The sequence below is a fragment of the Mustela nigripes genome, chromosome 7, assembly GCF_022355385.1.
Source record: "Mustela nigripes isolate SB6536 chromosome 7, MUSNIG.SB6536, whole genome shotgun sequence".
NCBI classification, from domain to species: Eukaryota; Metazoa; Chordata; class Mammalia; order Carnivora; family Mustelidae; genus Mustela; species Mustela nigripes.
The window spans coordinates 115,989,815-116,012,103 of NC_081563.1; the positions used below are offsets into that span (position 1 = coordinate 115,989,815).

Sequence of the window (22,289 nt, forward strand, 5' to 3'; positions counted from 1 at the left end):
ATCTCTCTCTGTCAAATAAATAAAATCTTTTAAAAATTAAAAAATAATAAAATGGTAATTTTATTTGTATTTTACATGATTTTTAAAAGCCTCATTTTCCCCTCCTAGCTCTCCAGGGAATATAGAAGAAGGTTCTTTGTGCTGATAGCTCCTGGAATACGAGAGATTCCCTCCCTTTCCCAGACCAGTTTAAATCCAGTTGCCAGGCATTCTCAGAAGTAGCCATTTTATAAAGCTGGCAAACATTTCATGCCATGCTGCCCCCTCCTCCCATACTGACTGTTCCCTGATTCCTTTTTGCTCCATGGATGGTGAGTATTGAGAGCATAAAATCTGCTTTTCAGATCAGCCTCAGTGTAATTCATAAGGAAATGAGGAAGTCTATTGGGATTGACTAATTAAAAAAAAACTCAATAGACCCACTTCTTACAAAGTATTGTATCTTAAAATCACAATAAACATAGTTTGTGTGTGTTTGTCCGCGCGCGCGCCTGCAAAACCCTTCACCCTTATGCCCTTCCAAGCAACCCTCAGGGGTGCCTCTTTGGGGTATATTTGAAATGCACTGTTACAGATCAGAGTAGTTTCTTTACTGCTTCGCTTTTTATTTGTTTATAAGCATTTTAGGAAGTTTTAAAAGAAGCCTCCTTAAATCACATGTAAAGCTCAGAGTTGCCCTGCCTAAAAAAATCCAGAGTTGCTAAGAAGCAAAAGCTACGTTCTCTGACATGTCTTCAGAACAGTTGATGGAGACCTGTACATGATGGGATGGTTAAATTGGATAGGGATACCCACACACATCTGTTCACTTAAGTACCTGTCGATAGCTGTATTTACATTTTAGGGAGTATCTTAAAATACATACATGATTATAGGGAAACAATAAGGACATACAGATAAAAGAAGAAAGTGAAGATCACTTTTAATCTCACTTTTTTGAATTGAAATACTGTTACTCTTTGAGGTGCGCGCGTGTGTGTGTGTTTTAGAACTAAACATTAACTGTACTTTGTATAATCTTGATTTTATTCCTTACCAGAATGTTCGTTGCACTAAATGAAGATACATCTTTGAGTCTTTCTAAGAGACGAGAGAGGGGTTTTAACTCCTAGTGAATTTTTCATTAAAATTTTCCATAAAAATAAAGCATGTTGGTTATAGACCACTTCTAACCCTGTCCTATTTATTCCTTCTGTAGATTCGCAGCGAGAATTCAACAGTAGGCCAGGAACAGGATACGTGCCTGTGGAGTTTTGGAAAAAAACTGGTACGTATTTGTCTGCTGCTAGGTCACACATACTCACTAATTTGTGTGAGCTTGGAGTGCATGTTCCGGGGAAACGTGGTTGGCTCATAACTTTCTCCTCAGAACTCTCGGCTCCTGCCTTTCCCTTTCCAACTTTCACATACACCTAGACTGTGTCTCATGTCACTTGGCAGGTCAAGAGTTAGGAATGACTTCCTATAGTCCACTTAAGTCCCTTGCATACCCTTCTGCTGGGTCATCCTTAGGCATTAAATAACCAACTTTTCCTTCCCTATTTATATGCCTTATTTCTGAGCATGTAGCTCGGTTCATTTCTGCCTGTTATCTTCACTCGAATCTACACACATTCTGTTCACACACGATCACATTTGGTTCATTCGGGCCTTGAAACAGGCCTCCACTCTTCCTTTCACCCTCATTGTTCCCAGATTTGTCAAGACTGTTCTGCATGGGCCTCATTTTCTAGAAGACTGAAAGGAGGGTGGGTCTGCCTCTTGTGGTAAGATAGTGGGTGAAACTAACCTCACGTTCCTAATTCTATCCTTGTCCAGACATGACTTCTCTTCTTTCTAGACTCCCTTTTCCAGGATCTTTTTTTTGTAGTCCAGTATAGTTTTTTTCTTAAGATAAAATTTACTTCTGCAAAAGTTAATGCTTGTCCTTCATAAAGATTCTTTAGGGAGCATCAAGATCATCATTAAAAACAAATGGACAAAAGGTGTGAACAAATTATGAGAAATACAAATAAGCATACTGCAGAATGTTTATTCGACTGGCAGTGTAGGAAAATGTAAGATAAAGCAGCCCTGATCGATTAGCCCCGAGTGTCTTTATTGATGTGTATTTGTTGACCTGTTTTTAGGGGACCTTGCTAATGACTCTGAATAATTCATTAGTGGTTTATATATGAAAGTATTAGGTATGACCAACCTTGAGTATGTGCAGAGCTTTTAAGATTTTATTTTACTTTTTATTAAAGATTTTATTCATTCATTAGGGTACGAGAGAGAGCATGTGCCAGAGGGTAGAGGGAGAAGCAGGCTCCCCACTATGCTGGAAACCTGACATGGGGCTCAGTTCCAGAACCCTGGGACCATGACCTGAGCCACCTAGGCGCTCCAGGATTTTATTTTTAGCGTGGGGCTTGAATTCACAACCCTAAGGTCAAGAGTTGACGGCCTATTGACTGAGCCAGAGTAGATGCAAATTCTTACAATCTTTCCTGTTTCATGCCTTTGAATTCTTCCTCTCAAAAGCATATAATCCAGACTTAGCCACACAGATTGTTTAAAAAACAAAAATATGTACAAAGATAACCATTTTTAGTATATTCTGTGTGAATTTATAGGGTGACACCACAAAGTATTATTTTACCATTAAAAATAATTTGGAGGGGCGCCTGGGTGGCTCAGTGGGTTAAAGCCTCTGCCTTTGGCTCAGGTCATGATCTCATGGGTTGTGGGATCAAGCCCTGAGACAAGTACACAACTCAGTGGGGAGCCTGCTTGAAGATTCTCTCCCTCTGCCCCTCTCCCTCTTCACGCTGTCTCTCTCAAATAAGCCTTAAAAAAATAATAATTTGGGAAACTCTATAGCAGCTTGGGAAAATCTTTGTAGTTGGAAATGGGGAAAGCTTTATTACCAAGAAGTGGAATAGGATTACAGGAAATGAAGAAAGCAGTTGTTAAGGTAGAGAGAAATACTACCATGCATAAGATCTCGTTGATAACTAGTGATTTCCTGCTTGGGAGGTAACATTGGTTAACTATGGTTAAGAGCCAAACTTTGGTGTTGAAATGGCTGGATTTGAGTCCTTCCTCTGCTGTGGTGTTGTCTGCAGCCTTCAGTGACTTTAGCAAGGTAGTTATTCAAACTGTCACTCTTGCTGATTGACCCTTAATTTGAAAGGATAAAATATATGTCAGGGAGTTACTGTGTTGATCAGGACACCTCTCTGGAAAATAGTAAGAGACTTATGAAGGGTAGCAATGGTGGGTCACAGTGAACCTGTGTAGGTACCAAGAGTAAAGGAAGCATGGAGTTCACTGTCAAGTCAGCTCAGCAGCATCCTTGTCCTTTGGAGTGAAAACAGCTTTTCTTAAAGGCTGGAGTGATAAGATGAAAAGACGTAGGATGGCATCCTAGAATACATTATTTAGATCTTCTTTGAGCCTAGGCCATGTGAAAGAACCAAGCCATAAAGGAGGCTTAGGTTTTCGGGTTTTCTAGTCTTATGGGCCCAAAAAGGTGGTCACTCACATTAGGTCTTGGAGATGAGACTCAACACATGGTGTATGCCATTTGGAGTGTCCATTCTTTGGAAACCAAGCAGGATGGTGGTGATGGGAGGAAGTGATCAGGAACAAAGTGGGGTAATATCAATTGTAGACAGGGCTTTGGAAGCCCAGGCTCCTGGTATGCCCAAATCTGTACCCCATGTTGCTCTGTTGTTCAGTCTTCTATACCTAACTGCCTCCTGGCCATTTGTACCTGGATGTCCCAGAGGCACTTAAGTCTTCTCACTTGTCCACATGGCATTTTGCTTAGTACCTACCTGTTCCGTTTCATAGCACTATCTCTTTACCTTCACCTCCAGACCCTTAGGTGCTGCCAGCCTCATCCTGTCTCATCCTTTCCTCTATGCCACTTGGACCTACCTGATTTCAGAGTCGTTTCTGTCAGCTGGATTTCTACTACCCCAGCATCTTGCAGGCCGTCTCTGCCTTCAGGCCTTCCTCTGTACATAGAACCCTTCAAGAGTTCATGTTTTCTTTAGAAGAAAAGCCAAAGTCCCTAGCATGGGTTGCAGGACTTTGCAGATACCATTTCCACCTACTGTCTCAACCAAGACGCATTTTCTTGATCTCCCTGCCACTTGTAGAGCTGACCACTTTTCTCTTTGGAACTCCTATCTCTTGTACTGACATCTATTATGGATCCCAAGCCACCTGTGTACTTTGATCACAAGCAGTTAGGTGAAAAGGACGACGTCCTAGTCCCCTCGGTATCCGCAGCCCTTAGCATAGTGCCTCCCACCATCTCCACACCCAACAAATGAGTACATAAACAGACAAGTGAGTATAAGAACAAAAGTGAATGTGTACGTCATATGTTAAACCTTCTGTATTTTTGGAAAAGTCCTCTTGTTTCAGCTCTGTGCCTTCTTGCAAGTGGTAGGGAGTGGGAGGGAAAAGATTTCTCGGCCAGTTGATTTTACTGTCACTTTCTTCTAGAAGAAGCTGTGAATAAGGTGAAAATTCAGGCCATGTCAGAAGTACAGAAAGCCGTTGCTGAGGCAGAGCAAAAAGCCTTTGAAGTGATTGCAACGGAGAGAGCTCGGATGGAGCAAACCATAGCGGACGTAAAACGACAGGCTGCGGAAGATGCCTTCCTCGTCATAAATGAGCAAGAAGAGTCAACAGAGGTCAGAGTTCTGCTACCCCTGGGGGCCGGGGAATTGGGCAAGAGGGTGCTGAGGTGGTGGCCAGGGCTGAGGCAGCTGCAGTCACCGAGCCCACTGTTTCCTTAAGGGCAGGCAGACAAAAAGGGCAGCTCTTGAACGAGATAATCATTTTATCTATCAAGTACCAGAAGAATTTTGTTTCTTAGTTGTTAATATCCTTACATAAAGCAGCTCATTGTGTCAGTTTCAATTTTGAAAACTCACCCTAACGACAGAGTTTGTGGATTTACATAGATGACCACCTTTGACTAGTGGGCTCTCCATGAGCAGGAGACACAGAGTTAAGTGCATGTTGCCTCTTTGATCTTCACAGTGATCCTGTGAGGTAGGTATTGTTGGGTTCCAACTTTACAAAGAGGAAACTGTGGCTTAAGGAATTTCACTGATGGAATCCCCTAGTGCTGAAGCCAGGGTAGGGGTAAGGAGATGCAGGGCCCTATAGCATTTGGTCTGTTTATAGGTCTTTTAGGGATTGAACTGACAGATCAGGCAGACATGCCCACCTCTCCAAGACCCAGGGCCCAGCACACAGTTTGTTTCTACGCAGGACACTTGTACCAGTGAGGACGAAAGTAAAACTGAAAAGAAAAAAGCAGATGACAAAAACATCGTTAACCATCCTTTGGAATATAAAAAAGTTTTACTGTAATTTTCCTTTCCGTTATTTTTTCAGCTTTGAGATAAACTTTATGTCCTGAAACAAGCCTATTTCTGAAAGGAGGCAGATCCATGTACCAGTTAAGACATAAAGAACTTGGGGTTTTTTGTTGGTTCTGTTTAAACAGCAGAAATGTTGCTGTCTCACTTTGTGTAAATGACACCCTGTGGTATAGTAGTGCCAGACCTGGCAGGTGAAGAGGAACAGGCCCGGTGAAGAGGATATGGGAAAGTTCCTCATTGTAGCGCCCCAACAAGGCTCTGAATTGTGGGGAAATAGTTCCATTGACCCTCTTGTTTTTGAGCAGTGACCTCTGTGTTTCTGTTCGTATTTAATTGTCTGTCTGTAGCCATCCGCGTCTACATCAGTATCCATTCATATTTACCTGTTTTTACATCTGTTTGTCTTCAACTGCATCTGCCTCCAAAAAAGGAGGGGAATGTTTTGGCTAAAAGCATGAGTTCTGGATCTAGACTGTGCAGTTTAAATCCCAGCTCTCCATTTAGAGCATTGTTCTGTGAAGGTCCTATCATTTTAAACAGTGCACAAAGTGACCTGCCGGTGAGGCACACACCGGCACCCATCCCAGCAAACTCTTTCCACAATGGGGGCGGGATAGAAGCTGTGGGTTAGTTTGCATTGGGCCAGAAAGAACGAATTCGCTTTATTTTCATCCAGAAAATACTGTATGAAGTCCAGCAGGCATTTCTGGGGTTTCTTCTGAGAAGTGGTGGGGTATAACGGACGGAGCCTAGAACGGGAGTTTAGGAGCCCTGAGTTCTAGTCCTGCTTCCCCCCACACTGGCAGCATTCCCTATGGACTCCTGTTTCCTTCACTGTATAGCGAGTGTGTAGCAGCCCCTGTCCTGGTCTCACTGTTTTTACAAAATATAATAAGATCGAGATTGTGGTTGTGGAAGTGTTTTTAAATGGCATTGTACTGTGTAGACAAAGGATTTTGCTACGGTGTAAAACCATATGTATATAAGCTGGGGCATCTCCTGCTCTTACCAAACAGTGACCTCCTCTGAGGCCAGACTCCACGAGTCTCCCCTGTAGTGCCTCAGGCAGAGGGATAGAGTGAGGGGTCCCCTCGTGTCTGCCGCGGGGCACCTGATGCTCTAAGCCTGGATTTCCTTGCCAGCCTAATGGGCTAACAGTTGATTATAAGATGGAGAGTCATTGCTCCTTTGGGCCAGCTTCGCAGTAAGGTCAAGGGGGCCTGGGAAGGGTCCCAGGGGTTTTGACAAGTCCCAGGCCATTTTGATATAGGTAATCCCCAAGGTACACTTACAGAGTACAGGTATCCCTCACTTTTTTTTTTTTTTTTTTAAGATTTTATTAATTTATTTGACAGAGAGCACAGATAGGCAGAGTGGCAGGGAGAGGGAGAAACAGACTTCCCGGGAGTAGGGAGCCTGATGCGGGACTCAATCCCAGGATCCCGGCATCATGACCTGAGCCAGAAGGCAACTGCTCAACCGACTGAGCCACCCAGGCGCCTCATCCCTCACTTTTTGAAAGTTCACATTATGCCTTTGCTTTTACAAGAGGCCTATGTTAGTACCTATTCTCACTTGCTGAAAGAAATCTGAAGAGGCTTTTCACTTTAATGAGAAAAGACAAAAAGCAAAAATAGCATTCAGCATTCGTTATGCAGAGAGCCCAGCACATGCCCTGATCAGCAAGACTGGCCCTGCCAAGCTCCTTCCCCAGGAACTCCACTCTCCGCAGCCGGCTGTGAGAGCTTTGAACTGGGTCTGTGAGCATCTGTGTTCTATCTCAATTTATTTTATGCACCCATTAGCAAAATGTGTCTTAAGTAAGAGCCTAAGAGAAGTTATTTTTTGGGTCTGGGAATGCTCAAAATTTTTCTATATAAATTAATGCTAATTGTTTCTCCACTTCACACCATTTCAGCTTATGAAAGGTTTCATAGAAAGGTTCCACTTCTGGGGCGCATGGGTGGCTCAGTGGGTTAAAGCCTCTGCCTTCAGCTCAGGTCATGATCTCAGGGTCCTGGGATCGAGTCCCGCATCGGGCTCTCTGCTTGGCAGGGAGCCTGCTTCCTCCTCTCTCTGCCTTCCTCTCTGCCTACTTCTGATCTGTCTCTGTCAAAGGAATAAATAAAATCTTTAAAAAAAAAAAAAAAAAAAAAAAGGAAGGTTCAGGGGAACCTGTAATAATGGCAGGGACTGATGATCTGTGCTTAACAGAGGAAATTCTAGAATTCCCATCCTGACTTTCCTAGCCAGTAAACTCAGAAGGTTTATAACCTTCTCCTGCTAGCTACAGAGGACTGTTCGACCATACGTGTTGTTCCAGCCTTGCAAAGTGCTGGTCTGAAGCATGACCACAACAATAATAAACCTTTTGCCTTGTATCTTGGCAAAAACCTCATGGCTGTCGGGAAAAAAAGACAACAGCAAAAATAATAATTATAAATATATAATGGCAGCCAAGGTGAGAGCACTTGTAGTTTACTACTCTGTCCTGGTTTGAGATGCTCTTGCAGGCTTGGCCAGAGGGAGCGGAGGCTCTCCCATTCAGCTGGGGCTGACCATAGGGTGACACATTGGCCTGTGTTTCCACGGCGGCCGCATGTAGGCAGTAACCACCTGATTTCTTCCCCCACAATGTTCTGCCACAGCATCATTTGGATTCAGCCTGTCAGACTGAAAGGTATGACATTCTCTGGAGTATAGTTTGCTTGAGGATCCGTAAATGCATCCTGGGAAAGTTGTCTGCTCTACATTCTGGTCCACTGGTGTTGGTGCTGGGCAAGTTTGGGCAGTCCCTAGGCTGTATTTCCTGTGAACTCTGTTGTGTTGGAAGGGAGTCTGCGATCCTTTGTAAACTCTTCAGAGCTGAATGTGTACCTTGAGTGGAGTAGAGTCAGGGGGTTCAGCTGCCCGGCTTTGCATAACCTTGCAGTCACTTTTACAGCATTAGCTATATCTCTGCCTGCTGGCTCTTAGTATCCCATCTGCAAAAGGTGGGCTAGATGGCCCCAAGCACCTGTCTCTTGTTTTATACTTGAGCAAGTTTCCAGATTTCATCGGGGACAGTGTCTTTCTTCCCTGAGGGGATTATGGAGGGGTCGGGCCAGGCTTCTGATGGGCTTCTGCCATTCTGGAGATGCTGTGGGGGGGGGACAAGAGGCCAGCTGGTGCTCCGGTCCTTCCTGACACCTCAGGCAACCCCGTCTCTTCCTGGTAGTCATTTGGCCAGTACCAGAGGCTTTTTCTCTACTGAGTGGCTCCTGGGGACCTCAGGTGCAGGCTCTCGTGGAGTCCTCGGGAGCCTATGGAAGGAGACTAACAGGGGGCAGGTGCTGGGAGCTGCGCCGAGTGGCAGCCTCCTTCATGCTGCTGCCCTGGTTGACTGGGAGAAGCGCAGGGCTCTCTGTTTACCACCGGCCTGCTGCTGCTTTCACGGGACTGCTCCTCCCTGCTCACCCCAGTCTCACTGGCGCCCACCTCCTGTCACAGTCAGTGCTTTTCCTTCCGATGCTCTCCCTGCCTCGCCCACTGGCCCCCCAAGTTTCTGCTAAAGCCCAGCAGTACCTACCCCTTCCTTGGCGAGTGCAAAGAGTAGCAGCAGAACTTCCAGGGCACTGAGTTCCGAGTGCTGGGGGGCTCCCTTACACAAGCCTGGGGCGGTCCTCTGACTCCCAGTCCACCTGTGATGAGACGGGACTGAAAGGAGAACGGGTACAGAAGTTGCACAACTGCCTGCACCCCTGTGCCCTGACGGGTGACCTTTTTAAAGGCTCAGTGTTGTCGGTGGAAGCAGTCAAGATCATTCCTCTGTTGAAATCAAGAGAGAAAACGTGATCAAACACACGTGTGCATGTGTTGTGTCAGGGCCCCTGGGACAGAGTTTATTTGGTCACTGAGGGTTAAATAAGAGTCAAGACAACGAGTAGTTGCCTTTGGCAGGAGGGGAGACCTACCACCACCCTTCCCTGGCACCCTTCGTCTCGCCGTCCTGCCAACCCATGGCGGGCGGTTCGCCTCTTTTTACTGACGAAGGAAATTCAGAGAGGCATGTGTGTCTGCCACGCGTCAGCAAAGAGCAGTTGAAGTAGGACAAGCCCAGGTGTATGTAGTTCCAAATGCCACGCTCTCCCCACACAGGATCCAAGCAACTAACCCTTGCCTGTGTCTTGCAGAACTGCTGGAACTGTGGCCGCAAAGCCAGTGAGACCTGCAGCGGCTGCAACATCGCACGCTACTGCGGCTCTTTCTGCCAGCACAAGGACTGGGAGCGGCACCACCGCCTCTGTGGCCAGAACCTGCACGGCCAGAGTCCCCACAGCCAGGGCCGGTCACTGCTTCCTGGAGGGAGGGGCTCGTCAGCCCGGTCCGCCGACTGCAGTGTGCCCAGCCCGGCTCTGGACAAGACCTCGGCCACCACCTCCCGCTCCTCAACGCCCGCCTCTGTGACAGCCATCGACACCAACGGACTCTGAGCCCAGACTTCCTCCCTCTGATGACCTCACGGCACAGCAGAACATGGCACAGGGGGCCTGGCCGTTTGAACCAGTGCAATTAGCTGTCGGGTCATCAGCAAAAAGCGAAGCGGAGGCAGGAAGAGTGCAAGCCCAGCAGACACTGCTCCACGGCCTCTCCAGACACTTAGCCCAGTTTCCTGTCTGCGTCCTCGGGGAAGCTAGCGTGCCGTTCTCTCTGCACACAGGCAGCTGGCCAGAGCTGCTGCCTCCTTCCTGGGCTTCCGGGTTGGTTCCTGTCCCAGCTGAAACTGGCATGGCCGGCCCCTTTTCAGTGTAGACCACCAGCTCCCTTGCCTGCCTCTTGAGGCAGCAGAGACTGTCAAATGTGCCCCACCAGGCTGGAGGCAGCTCGCCCCATGCACTGCCTCCCTGCCCACCACCCTGCAGCAGAGGCCTGGAGGCTGACAGCAGGCAGTGGAGGAGATCCCCTCTGTCGGGGTAGCTCCTTTAGCCCCGTCTCCACCCTCCGCAGATGCCACTGATGAGCCCCACTAGGACTTGGGCCAGCAAAAGCAGCACTCAGGACTCTCTCCTCGACCCTGCTGTTCAGACTTGTTAAGATGATCAGAAATCACAGGAAAAAAAGTCACCATTTCACTAAAAGCACCCATAATAATGAAAAACAAATAAAACTTCCTTCAAGCATCACAGATCATTTTGGACAAGATTTTCCAACCTGGCTTGCTACTTTAGTTTGGGACCTGTTTGTTTCCTCTCTCACTTGATTTTGCTTATGCAGAAAATAGTTTCCAGCGCATGGATTGGTCTGCGGGAGAATGAGACTCAATTGTGGATAGTCTGTTCTCTCTGAGCATGTTGGCCAAACTAGTATCGTCAAATCATTGAATGGATGATCTGTTGGAAATGCAGAACCCTTTGTCACCGCTTGGCTGTTTGCGCAGTCGTCTTGTTCTGTGTCCCTTTATCTGAGGCCATGCGTGTCCAGATCACTGTGTGGATTTTCTTCTCATGGTCTGTGGGTGGCCCCTTTGAAGCTATGGTTGTCCCATAGGATATGATTTGTTGTGGCTAGGGCTTGCCTCAGCAGTCAAGGCCTGGTCACATCTCAGCAGCCTTCCTGGACCTGAAAGAATTTTTCAAACCTCATCCATAATGCATATTACGTCAACTTATTATCAGGCATACAATCTCAGTTATCTATTTGATAACTTCCCTCTTTGAGCTAAGAAAAGTTCTGTGAAAGGTGACAGCCATTTTGAGAGAGGCTCACCAATTTTTCTTCCCATCATCAGGGAGTTTCCCAGATGTTTACCACCTGTACCCCTCCTAAAATACTAGGAACCGCCACACATATTTTTCCCTGCCATTTGCGTTTTATTGGCAGCCCAGTGAGCCTGATGCTCTCTCTGTTCACATCCAGGCCTCCAGCACCCTCTTGCCCCAAGGAATCAGTTGGGGTGAGTTGGTTGGCCCTACTCCGGCTAGCCCATGAAGCTTGGCTTTAGGTGGCTCCCTTCTGTGTGCTGACCAGAGTGAAATCAAACGTCTCCGTCTCATCAAGGAAAAGGGATCGGCATAGTAGCGTTGTCCTCACATACACCTGTAGCTTACTGTGAGAACTTTTAAGTCCCTAATTTAATTTACCTAAGGATTTTCTGTCTTACAGAGAAACTCACGCAAGGCACCTTTAAAATACCTGGATTTCTATTGCATAAAGTAAGCTATACCCAGAGAATGAATGATGCTACTTTATTGTGGAATTCCTTAAACTGCAGCAGTGGGTGGGGCCTCCTGACTTCCAACAGGAATGAAATGAGGACCCCAGGCAGGACTTGTCTGCATTTCTTTCCATTAAGACCTGGGATGTCCCATGAGAAGGTGACGGAGCCTGTAAATCAGAGCAGGAGGTCATCTCGTGGCGCCCGCTGGATCTGCCCCCAGTTCTCTGTCTTCAATGGCAAGATGCACACCTGGGCAGGTCCTTTACATCGTCCGTGGCCACAAGACTACCTGGGCTAGCTCACATTTTTCCTGGATGGAATAAAGAGCCAAAACCAATAGCCTCTTCATGAGGGCTCAGTGTCAGTGTCTCTAGCCAGGGTTTCACTTCGGTGTGCAGCTCCTAGCTGACTGTCGGGGGCTGCAGCTAGGCAGCCACTAGGCTGACCGCTGACCGCTAGGTCGCAGGGTTCCTGTGGTGCTGTTCTGGACTCCTTTGCTCATGCGCTGCCCAGAGGCCAAGCTGAATAGCTAAGCAGTAGCTCACACTGTAGTGCAGTTCTCAGACTTCTTGCTATTAATTTTTGGTCACTTTCACATGTAGGTTGTTAGGGCATTTCTATAGATGTAAGGAATCCCCTTCTTCATCATCCTCCTCTCTGAAGTTTTCCTGTTCTCTGGTTGGGAAGAGGAGGGGCATTGTCTTGGGGTGGAGCAGGGAGAGGGTTGAAGGGGTGGCAGTGAGTCTAGCTTCCCACTTGGTTTGCACTGTTCATCCCAGCTCCCAGGTTCGGAGTACAGGTTCAGGCCTCGCACTTCCATGTCGTTAGACTTCAAATGTCTTGATATAATCAGGCTGCTTAGAGGACCAACTTTGATAGGTAATATTTGGTGGGGGGGGGGGGGGGGCAAAAGACCAAGAAGATAAAAGACTGAAGGTCTCGTCAGGGCAGCCCCAGGCTCTTTTATATTACTGTAAAAATGAAAAGCAAATGTGACACGTGCCTGCCCACCCATCAGAGCACATCTGGAGATCGAGGCCAGTGCTCAGCACTGCCCACTGAGGGACACTGAGGAGTGATGGGACTTGACTGTCCTCTGTGTGCAAGGAATGGTTGCAGAAACCAGAGAAGGTTGAGGTGGCCAAACTGGGAGCCATCTTTAAATGTTCTGAGGGATACTTGAGGTCTGGAACTTCATACCCTCCGTCCTCCTTTGGGTCCCCACCACCGGCATCACGCCTCTGTTCAGTGGTGAAAATGGACTCTGGAAGAAGTTGGTTAATTACACCCGCTCAGGAATAGGCAGCCCATCCTATGAGTTGTGTACGTGGGACTTGCACTTTGGAGGGTGCTTGTAGCTCCGGGGGTGGACATCTAGCAGCTGTGCTCAGGTACAGTCCTGTGACCCTGAGGTCACAGAGCCCATGAATCTTGGACAGTGCTGAGTCCTACATATCTTAGTGGATCTGAGTCTGGAAACCAGACGCATCTACCCAGCGCAGGTCAGTGCCGTGCTGGCTGCAGTGCGGACATCCTTTGCCCAGTCTGGGCCTGTTCGTTTACCAGGAGCTCCTTGCTTCCTGGTGTCAGCATGTGCTGCTTTAGCCTCTAGACAGAAAATCTACACTGTACTCCGTGTGGCCTTGTTCCAAAGTCAGATTGATCCCTAGGGCTGCCATCTGCTTGCAGAGGGTGTCGACCTTGTTCTGGTAGTCGAAGCAAGTGAAAATGAAGGTTCAGCAGCACTATTGGAATTACTCAGTAGTGAGTTCTTCAGAATGAAAGTATAAATAATGACCAGGTAGCTACTTGTCCTGGAAACTGTAGAAGGGATTACAGATTAAATAAATCACTGAAAATAGAATACATCTTCAAAGCCGCCTTCAGAACTGGTGTCAGAACCAGGTCAGTAGACCAAGCCAACTTAGATCTGGTGGGGGGGGGGGGGGTTGGTTTGGTTTTCGGTTTTTGGTTTTGGGGGGTTTTTAAAGCTATTTGCAGAGAACTGGGTGGTGGCATGTTTGAACCAAATGTAAGAAAAGCCAGAGGGACCTGGACTGTTCCAGCATGGACCAGAGGGCCGGCTTGTGTAGGGTGGGGGTGGGGGGCTGGGTGAGCTGCTGAATGGGGTCCTTCCAGCTCTGAGTGTCTAGTTCTTGTGAAACCAAAACATTGATGACCTGCCTCTGCCCATGTGCGTCGACATGCTCATTTCCAAAGATGATGGTGCAGGTGACCTTTTCCATCGCGAGCCAGGAGGAGGTTAGGAGGCCTGAGGGTGGACCCTGCATCCCCCTTGCCCTCACGGCCCCAGAAATGGCACTTGCCCTGGAGATCCCATCTGGTCCGGCCCACAGCTGCCCAGTGTACACTCATTGATGCTTATACCAAATAGGGCGTGTGTGGCTGGCAGCTGGCAGAGGCAGCCCCGTCCCTCCATTGGAGTTGGCGGAGAGAAGCAGCAATAAGCATTAGGTGAATGATTGAAAGTGCTCTTTGGCTCAGCAGCCTTCCGTCCACTCTCACGGCTTTCCAAGTTCCTGATGAAGCTAAAAAAGCTCCATCCATAAAAGAAAGCCAGTAATGTAAATAAATAGAAAACTATGCCTCCGAGCATGGTTTTAAGGGGGGATGATGAATGTGAAAGCACCCACAGGATGCGGTAGTCTGGTTTCTCTGTGCTTTGTCATTTTACTCAGATAGGAATTTTTGTTACTTAACTCTGTGCATAACTTATTTAATGTACTGTATAAATGAACCAAAACTGTTAAATATGTATTTAGTTTGTTCTACTTAAAAGTAGTCAATAAAAAGGCTATATTCCTTTTCTGACTCGGGCTGCACCGGGGTGGGGAGGGAAGGGGTTATGCACACGGGGTATCACTGCGCCGGCCTGCTTCCGCGCCCGCCCCTCCTTTTGGGGTGGTACCTCCAGGAGTTTGTGCCGCGGCCTAAAGAGCACCCAGGCGAGTGGAAGCTGGAGGTGCTGCTGAGGACCTGGTTCCAGCTGCTAGGCCTCTGGGAAGCCAGCGGGAGCCCTCTGTGCCTGTGGTCAAGGGCAGCAGCAGCTTCCAGACACTCCTACTTCTCTTCACTGTTAAGTGATCTTCCAATACAGAAAATAAACTACAGAAAGTGCAAATAGGGTAGTGGACTTGTAGATACTTTTTTTCTAGTAGCTCTTAACATATTTGCTTTTTCTTTTTTCTTTTCTTTTTTTTTTTTTTAAAGGATTTTTATTTATTTGAGAGCATGAATGAGGAGAAAGAGGGAGAAGCAGACTCCCCATGGAGCTGGGAGCCCAATGTGGGACTCAATCCCGGGACTTCGGGATCATGACCTAGGCCGAAAGCAGTCGTCTCAACCAACTGAGCCACCCAGGCGTCCCTTAACGTATTTTCTTAGAAATTTTTAACATACCTGGACTTGGGATTATTCATTCCTGTTCTTTTACACGGCTGTTAAGGCACATGAGTTCACCGTGGCCTGCACGTTTACTTACTTAGTGGTTGTATGGTTTGATTGAGGCTTTAATTTTAACTCTTCACCTCCTGTCAGGCAGTTGGATTGCTTTCAAGTTTTCCCTGTCCAACATACTGAAATGAATATCTATCTTGGGGATAATTTTCCAAGGTGGGAGTTCTAGAATTGAGTATTTCTTGGATCCGTGGAGCATGTGTTCTGCTTTCCCTGAACACCCACCAGCTTGCAGGGACTCCAGCAGACCCTGTGTAGTACCGAACATGGCTCTGAGGTGGTCCTAACCGGCTGTGATGACCCAGACTCCTGTGGGCACACCCAGGTACGCCTGTATGTATGGAGCCCTAGTCTTTCAGTCCAGTTTCTGGGTCAGTGACCTGAGGACTCATTTCCCAAGGCCCTGGCCCCATCCTCACTCCTGTCACCTGAACACCCATCTCTGGCCTCTGCCCTAGACCTACTTTTTTAAGATTTTATTTACATAGAGTGAGTTGGGGAAGAGCAGAGGGAGAGGGACAAGAGGACTCCATGGTGCCTGAGTATGGAGGCCAATGCAGGGCTCCATCCACAACCCTGAGACCATGACCTGAGCCAAAATCAAGAGACACTTTTGGGTGCCTGGGTTGCTCAGTGGGTTAAGGCCTCTGCCTTCTCAGGTTGTGACTGCGGGATCCTGGGATCGAGCCTTGCATGGGGCTCTCTGCTTGGCGGGGAGCCTGCTTTCTCCTCTCTCTGCCTGCCTCTCTGCCGACTTGTGATCTCTGTCAGATAAATAAAATCTTAAAAAAAAAAAAAACCAACTGAGCCACCCAGTGCCCCAGCCCTAGACCTACTTCTAAGCAGCCTTACCCTTGGCACCACCAGCTTCACAGCCTTCCAGAATGCAAGGGGGTGATCTCAGGGAAGGGAGGGAGGGTTGGTATGTGGCCACGGCCCCAGAAGGCAAGGTCGGGCTTTGCTGTATGATCTTCCATGCAGATGGTGCCAAATGCCAGGCTCTTGGCAGCTGCCCAGCGCCGCAATCCACCACCTACAATAATAGCAGGATCTCAGCCCTGTGACCATCAGCCATTTGGTAGACAAGTCAGCAATCCAGTCTGCCTTAGCTCTGAAAAGAAGATACTGGGGACTCAAGCGATAATACAGTATTAAATTGGGGCACCTGGGTGGCTCAGTCGCTAAGAGTCTCTTCCACTCAGGTCATGATCCCAAAGTCCTGGGATCCCTGCTCAGCGGGAGGCCTGCTGCTTACTCTCTCCCTCCCCCTGCTTGTGTTCCCTTTCTAGCTGTCTCTGTGAAGTAAATAAAATCGTGTGTGTGTGTGTGTATTATAAAATAATTTTTTAAAAATGCTAGATAAATTCTAATGAATGTACTTTTAACTGCATTGCTGAAGTCACAGATGAGAAAGTATAGGAAATCCCCAAAGGCCAGGAAAAAATTAGGAGTACAGTAAACCAACACGACAAAGGAGGAAACCGTGCTGCCTGGGATCCAGGAAAAATTTCAAGAAGTTGGAGTATGAGGGATTTACCGTGATTTGGGGGCAGCGTAAGCCTCTACAAAATAGAGAAGCAAATCTGGGACCTTTCCATGAAACCAGGTCACTTGCTTTGACCTCAGTGAAAAGGCAAGCAGGGTAAAATCTGTGCGCAAAGGGGACTGAGCAGAAAACCCTGCCCCTCTGAAGAACAAGAGTCTGGAGACTCTCCTCACACCTGCCTTCTCCTGGGGCTGAGGAATTAAGATGACTCTAGGCTTGCATGCAGTATCTCCTGGTGTCTGACAGAAACAAAAATGCAAATCTTATAAAGAAAAATCAAAACTTCAAAAATATTGATAAATTATAAAGTGTCCCCCCAAATTAACTAAAGATCCAAGGAAATGAGCCACTATGAGCAAGAGTCAGCAGAAAGAGGGAACAATTGATTTAGATTGATTGATGCTAATATCAGGTACACAGTGTAACTGTGAAACCTCTAAAGATGGTGCTGGAAAAGGGTAAGCAAACACAGACTAACCAGGCAGATTGGAAAATTGAATTCTGCTCTGTGCACTGCTGACCAGCATAGCAGACTGCATCTGAAAACGAGTGATGCGTAGACTGTATGCATAGACAGGGAGGTGGAAAATAGGGAAGAGTTGTTCCTTCTGGAAGGTAGGTTGAAGTGAAGAGCCCTTTCAAATTTTTCCAAGTATGGAAACAAGGAGCCTACTGACTTGTTTCTCAGTATAAAGGTACAATAATTGGCCTGGGATGACCGTATAGTCTCAAAATGAGCAAACGCTTCGAAAGCCCTCGGTCTGAAATCTTGACTGTCTCTGCTTGTTTCTTACTGTTGAAATTTCAGGGTCTTGAGTTGGGTGTACGCCCTCCTCAGCTGTCCCTCCCTAGAAGGTTGGGGGAACCCACAACCACCCACCCACCCCTCCCCCAATTCCCCAGGAAAGCTTCATTGCCTTGTGTCGGGCGCCCTCTTGTGGAAGGAGCCAGACTTGCTCCCTCTGGTGCCTCCAGCCCACAAGCCAGTTTCCTATCCAGGCTGCACACCCCAGCAACTTTCCCTTTCCCCTTTGCACCAACCTTTTCCAGTGCTGCCTTTCTGCCCCCTGAGTTCAACTAACATCTGGGTCCGTCCTGGGGACTTCCAGAAATGAATAGGACTCGGCCCCACCGCCGCCTACCTTCTACCATGGCTCTTTCTTGCTGCCCCAGCCACCATCCCACAGCCCCAAGGTTTGGCTTCCATTGCTAGAGGACGCCCGAGATTTCCCTCAGCATTGTTCATGCTTGACAGCAAGCAACTATTGGTGCCAGGGAGTTGATGCAGCTTTGTGACCTGGAGCAAGGTACTTGCTTGCTGAGCTTGTTTCTTCATCTGTAAATTGGGGGTGCTAATAATGCCTACACCATTGGGTTGTTGTGAGGTGAAATTTGATCATATGGGACTTGTCCCAACACAAGGCCTGGTGCTCAGGAAGCCTTTGTAAATGACCTGCTTCTCCCTCTGCCAATATGTGATTTCCTTGCAGATTCATCTTTGGTCTCCTATCTTGCCTGGACCATGGTGTCTTACATTTGTTTTGAGAATTAAGTTCCCAGGGCACCTGGCTGGCTCACTTGGTAGACCTGTGACTCTTGTTCACGGGGTTATGAGATCAAGCCCCATGTTGGGTGGAGGGCTTTAAGAAAGTATATATAGGGGCGCCTGAGTGGCTCAGTTTAGGGTCTGCCTTTGGATCAGGTCATGATCTCAAGGTCTTGGAATCGAGTCCCGCGTTGGGTTCCCTGCTCGGCAGTGAGTCTGCTTCTCCCTCTCCCTCTGCCCCTCCCTGCTGCTCGTGACACAGAATTTTTTTTTTAAGTGTATACATAGAGGGGCGCCTGGGTGGCTCAGTGGGTTAAGCCACTGCCTTCGGCTCAGGTCATGATCTCAGGGTCCTGGGATCGAGTCCCGCATCGGGCTCTCTGCTCAGCAGGGAGCCTGCTTCCTCCTCTCTCTCTCTCTGTCTGCATCTCTGCCTACTTGTGATCTCTCTCTGTCAAATAAATAAATAAAATCTTAAAAAAAAAAATAAAAGTGTATACATAGAGAATAACTTGGTGAAGGCCCACCTAATTCTGTCCCTTTGTTTTGACCCATCAGAAGCTGTGTTAAGGGGATTTTGTGTCGGGGCGCCTGGGTGGCTCAGTGGGTTAGGCCGCTGCCTTCGGCTCAGGTCATGATCTCGGGGTCCTGGGATCGAGTCCCGCATCGGGCTCTCTGCTCAGCGGGCAGCCTGCTTCTCTCTCTCTCTCTCTCTCTCTCTGCCTGCCTCTCCATCTACTTGTGATTTCTGTCAAATAAATAAATAAAATCTTTAAAAAAAAAAAAAAGGGATTTTGTGTCTGTGTTGCCCTTCAAGAATTAGAGCGCAATGGCAGCATTTAGATGGTGTGCACCTGGCCTGGCACTGGGCCAGTCCCCAGAACAGGTTTAAATGTGTGCAGGTGAGTCATTGGCACAGGTGGGAAGGAAGTGAAAAGGCAGGTGCAGGGAGTGGGTAAGAGAGTGGGGGCTGGTAGCTGCCAGCCTATAGGCAGGACCTATGAGCTCTTTCAGCATCCATACTCTGCCCTTGACCTGGGTACTGTTACCAGCTCGGGACATTTCACCATCCCCAGCACCTGCCATCAAGCAGGTGCCCAATGGCTCCTGAAATGAGCTGAAGAGCCACCAAAAGTAGGGCATGGAGGGCAAGGCCTGGGAAGGTGACCTAGACGCGATGGCTTTGAGCTGCTATTTAAAGGCTAAGGAGGGGGGCGCCTGGGTGGCTCAGTGGGTTGAAGCCTCTGCCTTTGGCTCAGGTTGTGATCTCAGGGTCTTGGGATCGAGGCCCGAGTCAGGCTCTCTACTCAGCAGGGGGCCTGCTTCTCTCTCTCTCTCTGCCTGCCTGTCTACTTGTGATCTCTGTCAAAAAAAAAAAAAAAAATCTTCAGTCTCCAAGGAGGCATTCTGCAGTGACTGGGGTGGTGGGGGGTGGGAGGCATGAGGGAGGTCAAGAGGGAGTAACTGAGGCTGCCCATAGCCCAGCTCAGCTGGTGTGTGTTTTAGGATGAGGCGGCTGCACATACTGGAAGTGGGGCTGATTGCTAAGGGCCTTGAATGCCAATTCAAGAACTCAGACTTGATCTTGATGCCTTTTAAAGGCAGTGTGGTGCCATTGAAGGGTTTTATTTTTTTTTTTTTAACTATTTTAAAGATTTTATTTGACAGAGATTACAAGTAGAGAGAGAGGGGGGGAGGAAGCAGGCTCCCCACTGAGCAGAGAGCCCGATGTGGGGCTCGATCCCACGACCCTGGGATCATGATCCGAGCTGAAGGCAGAGGCTTTAACCCACTGAGCCACCCAGGTGCCCCTGAAGGATTTTACTTTTTTTTTTTTTAAAGATTTTGTTTACCTGACAGAGATCACAAGTAGGCAGAAAAGCAGGCAGAGAGAGATGGGGAAGCAGGCTCGCCACTGAGCAGACAGTCCAATGCGGGGCTCGATCCCAGGACCCCAAGATCATGACCTGAGCTGAAGGCAGAGGCTCAACCCACTGAGCCACCCAGGTGAAGGGTTTTAGCAGACCCCTGTGGTCCCCATGGCAGTGTTTTGAAAGCCCTTTGTCTGTTCCCTTATGGGGAATGGAATGTGGGGGGCGGGGTGTGGACTAGAGACCAATGAAGAGGCTGCCACAGTCTCCTAGGCCAGAAGTGATGGTGGCCACAAGATGGGGGTTAGGGTGACCAAAAGATGGAGATGAGGGTAGAGTTGAGTGAAGACAATGTAGAGGCCTGGCTGCCTCCTCTTTGGCCTCACAGCCCCACTGAAAACTTCGCTTAAACCCTAACCCTAGCTGTAGCTCCGGCCACCAGGTCTGTAGTCCACCCCCACCCCCAGCGCTCACCAGACAGCTTCATGGCTCCCCATTACCTGAACACATCATGCAAATTCCCTCCAGCCTGGCCTCCTGGCTCACTTCCAATCCCTTACACTCCAGGAAAAAAAAAAGCCCTTAACTTTGCAACTCTATGGTAGGCTGGGTGGTAGGTAGGGCAGTGGGCGGTGCTGCAGCCGGCAGGTGCTAGGGCGGTAGGGCAGTGGGCAGTAGGGCTGGGTGGTAGATAGGGATAGGGTGGTGGGCGGTACAGTGAGGCAGGCAAGGGAACAAATACTCAAGAGGCTCTCCCTTATGAGGTGTCAGCTTGGGTATTTCGGCATCTTTGCTCAAGATACCAATGGGAAATTTTTTAGTTTTGAGGGTTTGCTGTCACTTTATGGAGGAAACAGAAGCAATCAGAACCTAGGACAGAAAGCAGGATTATTTTCTCCTGGAAGGGCTTGGTCTCTTGTTTTGTTTTGTTTTTAAGATTTTATTTATTTGACAGAGAGAAATCACAAGTAGATGGAGAGACAGGCAGAGAGAGAGAGAGAGGAGGAAGCAGGCTCCCTGCTGAGCAGAGAGCCCGATGCGGGACTCGATCCCAGAACCCTGAGATCATGACCTGAGCCGAAGGCAGCGGCTTAACCCACTGAGCCACCCAGGCGCCGGGGCTTGGTCTCTAACCAGGACACTGAACTCTCCTTGCTGCTGCCCAGAGCTATGTGGCAGCTACAAGCAGCCTGGGGAGAGGGGTGGCAGGAAGACAGCCCAGCACCGTGCTAGCCAGCAAGTCACCAGGGAGCCCTGTGCTGATTGCCTGGCCGGTGGCCAGGCCACTGGGAGCAGCTCTGTGACCTCCTCCCCAAGTCTGAACTCTGGTGGGGGTCACTAGGGAGAAACCGCAGAGAGGACCCTGCCCAGAGTCCCAGACCAGGACGTCCACCCTGAGCTGGTACCATCTGGGTCGTCGTCTTGGCACCAGCAGGGCATTCAGGAACGTTGGTGAACTGTCACTTAGCCCACTGGCTAGTCACTCCTGGCTTAAAACCCATCATAGCCTCCTCAGGATGAAGCACCTTCAAGGCCCTGCTGCCTCCCCCGCCTCGCCCCAGCCCACTGCTAGGCTCCCTTCAGTTCCACAAGGCAACTTTCCTCCCCTTCAGAAGCTGAGCGTGTGTTTTCCTGCCTTAAAAACTCCCAACCCTGACACCTTCCAGACCAGGACAGAGGCCATCCTGTGCCCTTGTGGTACCATGTGCCTCCCCGTTAGAGCCACGTAGGTCATTCCTCTCTCTCCATGTCCCCCAGTTCCTTCCCTCCAGATGGCTCAAAGGTAGGGCCCCCCCAGTGCCTGGATGCGCAACACTGGCCATTCTGCACCTTGTTCTGTCACCCATTGGTGGTGACAAATGGTGACAAAGCCGGTCTGCAAGGGACTGGGGAAGGCGGGTGTTTGTCAGGGGACAGGATCAGAGGCATCCAGCCACACTATCCAGAACCCTGAGTAGGCTCTGGGCCCCCAACTCCAGGTCACAGCTTGTTGGCAAGGAGGATGAAGCTAGAAGAACCAGCCAGCTTTCAGGGAGCTGAGAGCAGAGACCTGACCCAGTTCGATTCCTTTCCCAGGCAAGGCCCCAGAACCACGGTTTGTGGCCTTGAGTACAGGAAACAGGTCAGCTGTGAGGAAGTTCCCACCATCTGTAGGCACAGGAGCCCAAAATGGGAAGAAAGAAAGATTACCTGCCCTGAGTGACTGAGATACAAACCAACCTAAGAGCCTGGCCTTCTTGCTGACGGAGAGAGAGGACGCAAC

General features: G+C 48.7%; 1 protein-coding gene across 7 annotated transcripts in view; it reads left to right on the forward strand.

Moving 5' to 3' along the window:
* CBFA2T2 (CBFA2/RUNX1 partner transcriptional co-repressor 2) overlaps positions 1-14,415 on the forward strand; it is a 156,803-nt gene extending 142,388 nt beyond the window's left edge. For 5 of the 7 annotated variants that reach the window (XM_059406802.1, XM_059406807.1, XM_059406804.1 and 2 more), the window contains 3 exons: positions 1,199-1,267; positions 4,501-4,691; positions 9,563-14,415. In XM_059406802.1, the coding sequence (XP_059262785.1) occupies positions 1,199-1,267; positions 4,501-4,691; positions 9,563-9,862 (560 nt within the window). In that variant the 3' untranslated portion in view covers positions 9,863-14,415. The remainder of the gene's footprint in view (positions 1-1,198; positions 1,268-4,500; positions 4,692-9,562) is intronic. The other 2 variants (XM_059406803.1, XM_059406809.1) reach the window with 1 other exon arrangement.
* Positions 14,416-22,289: the final 7,874 nt, after the last annotated feature.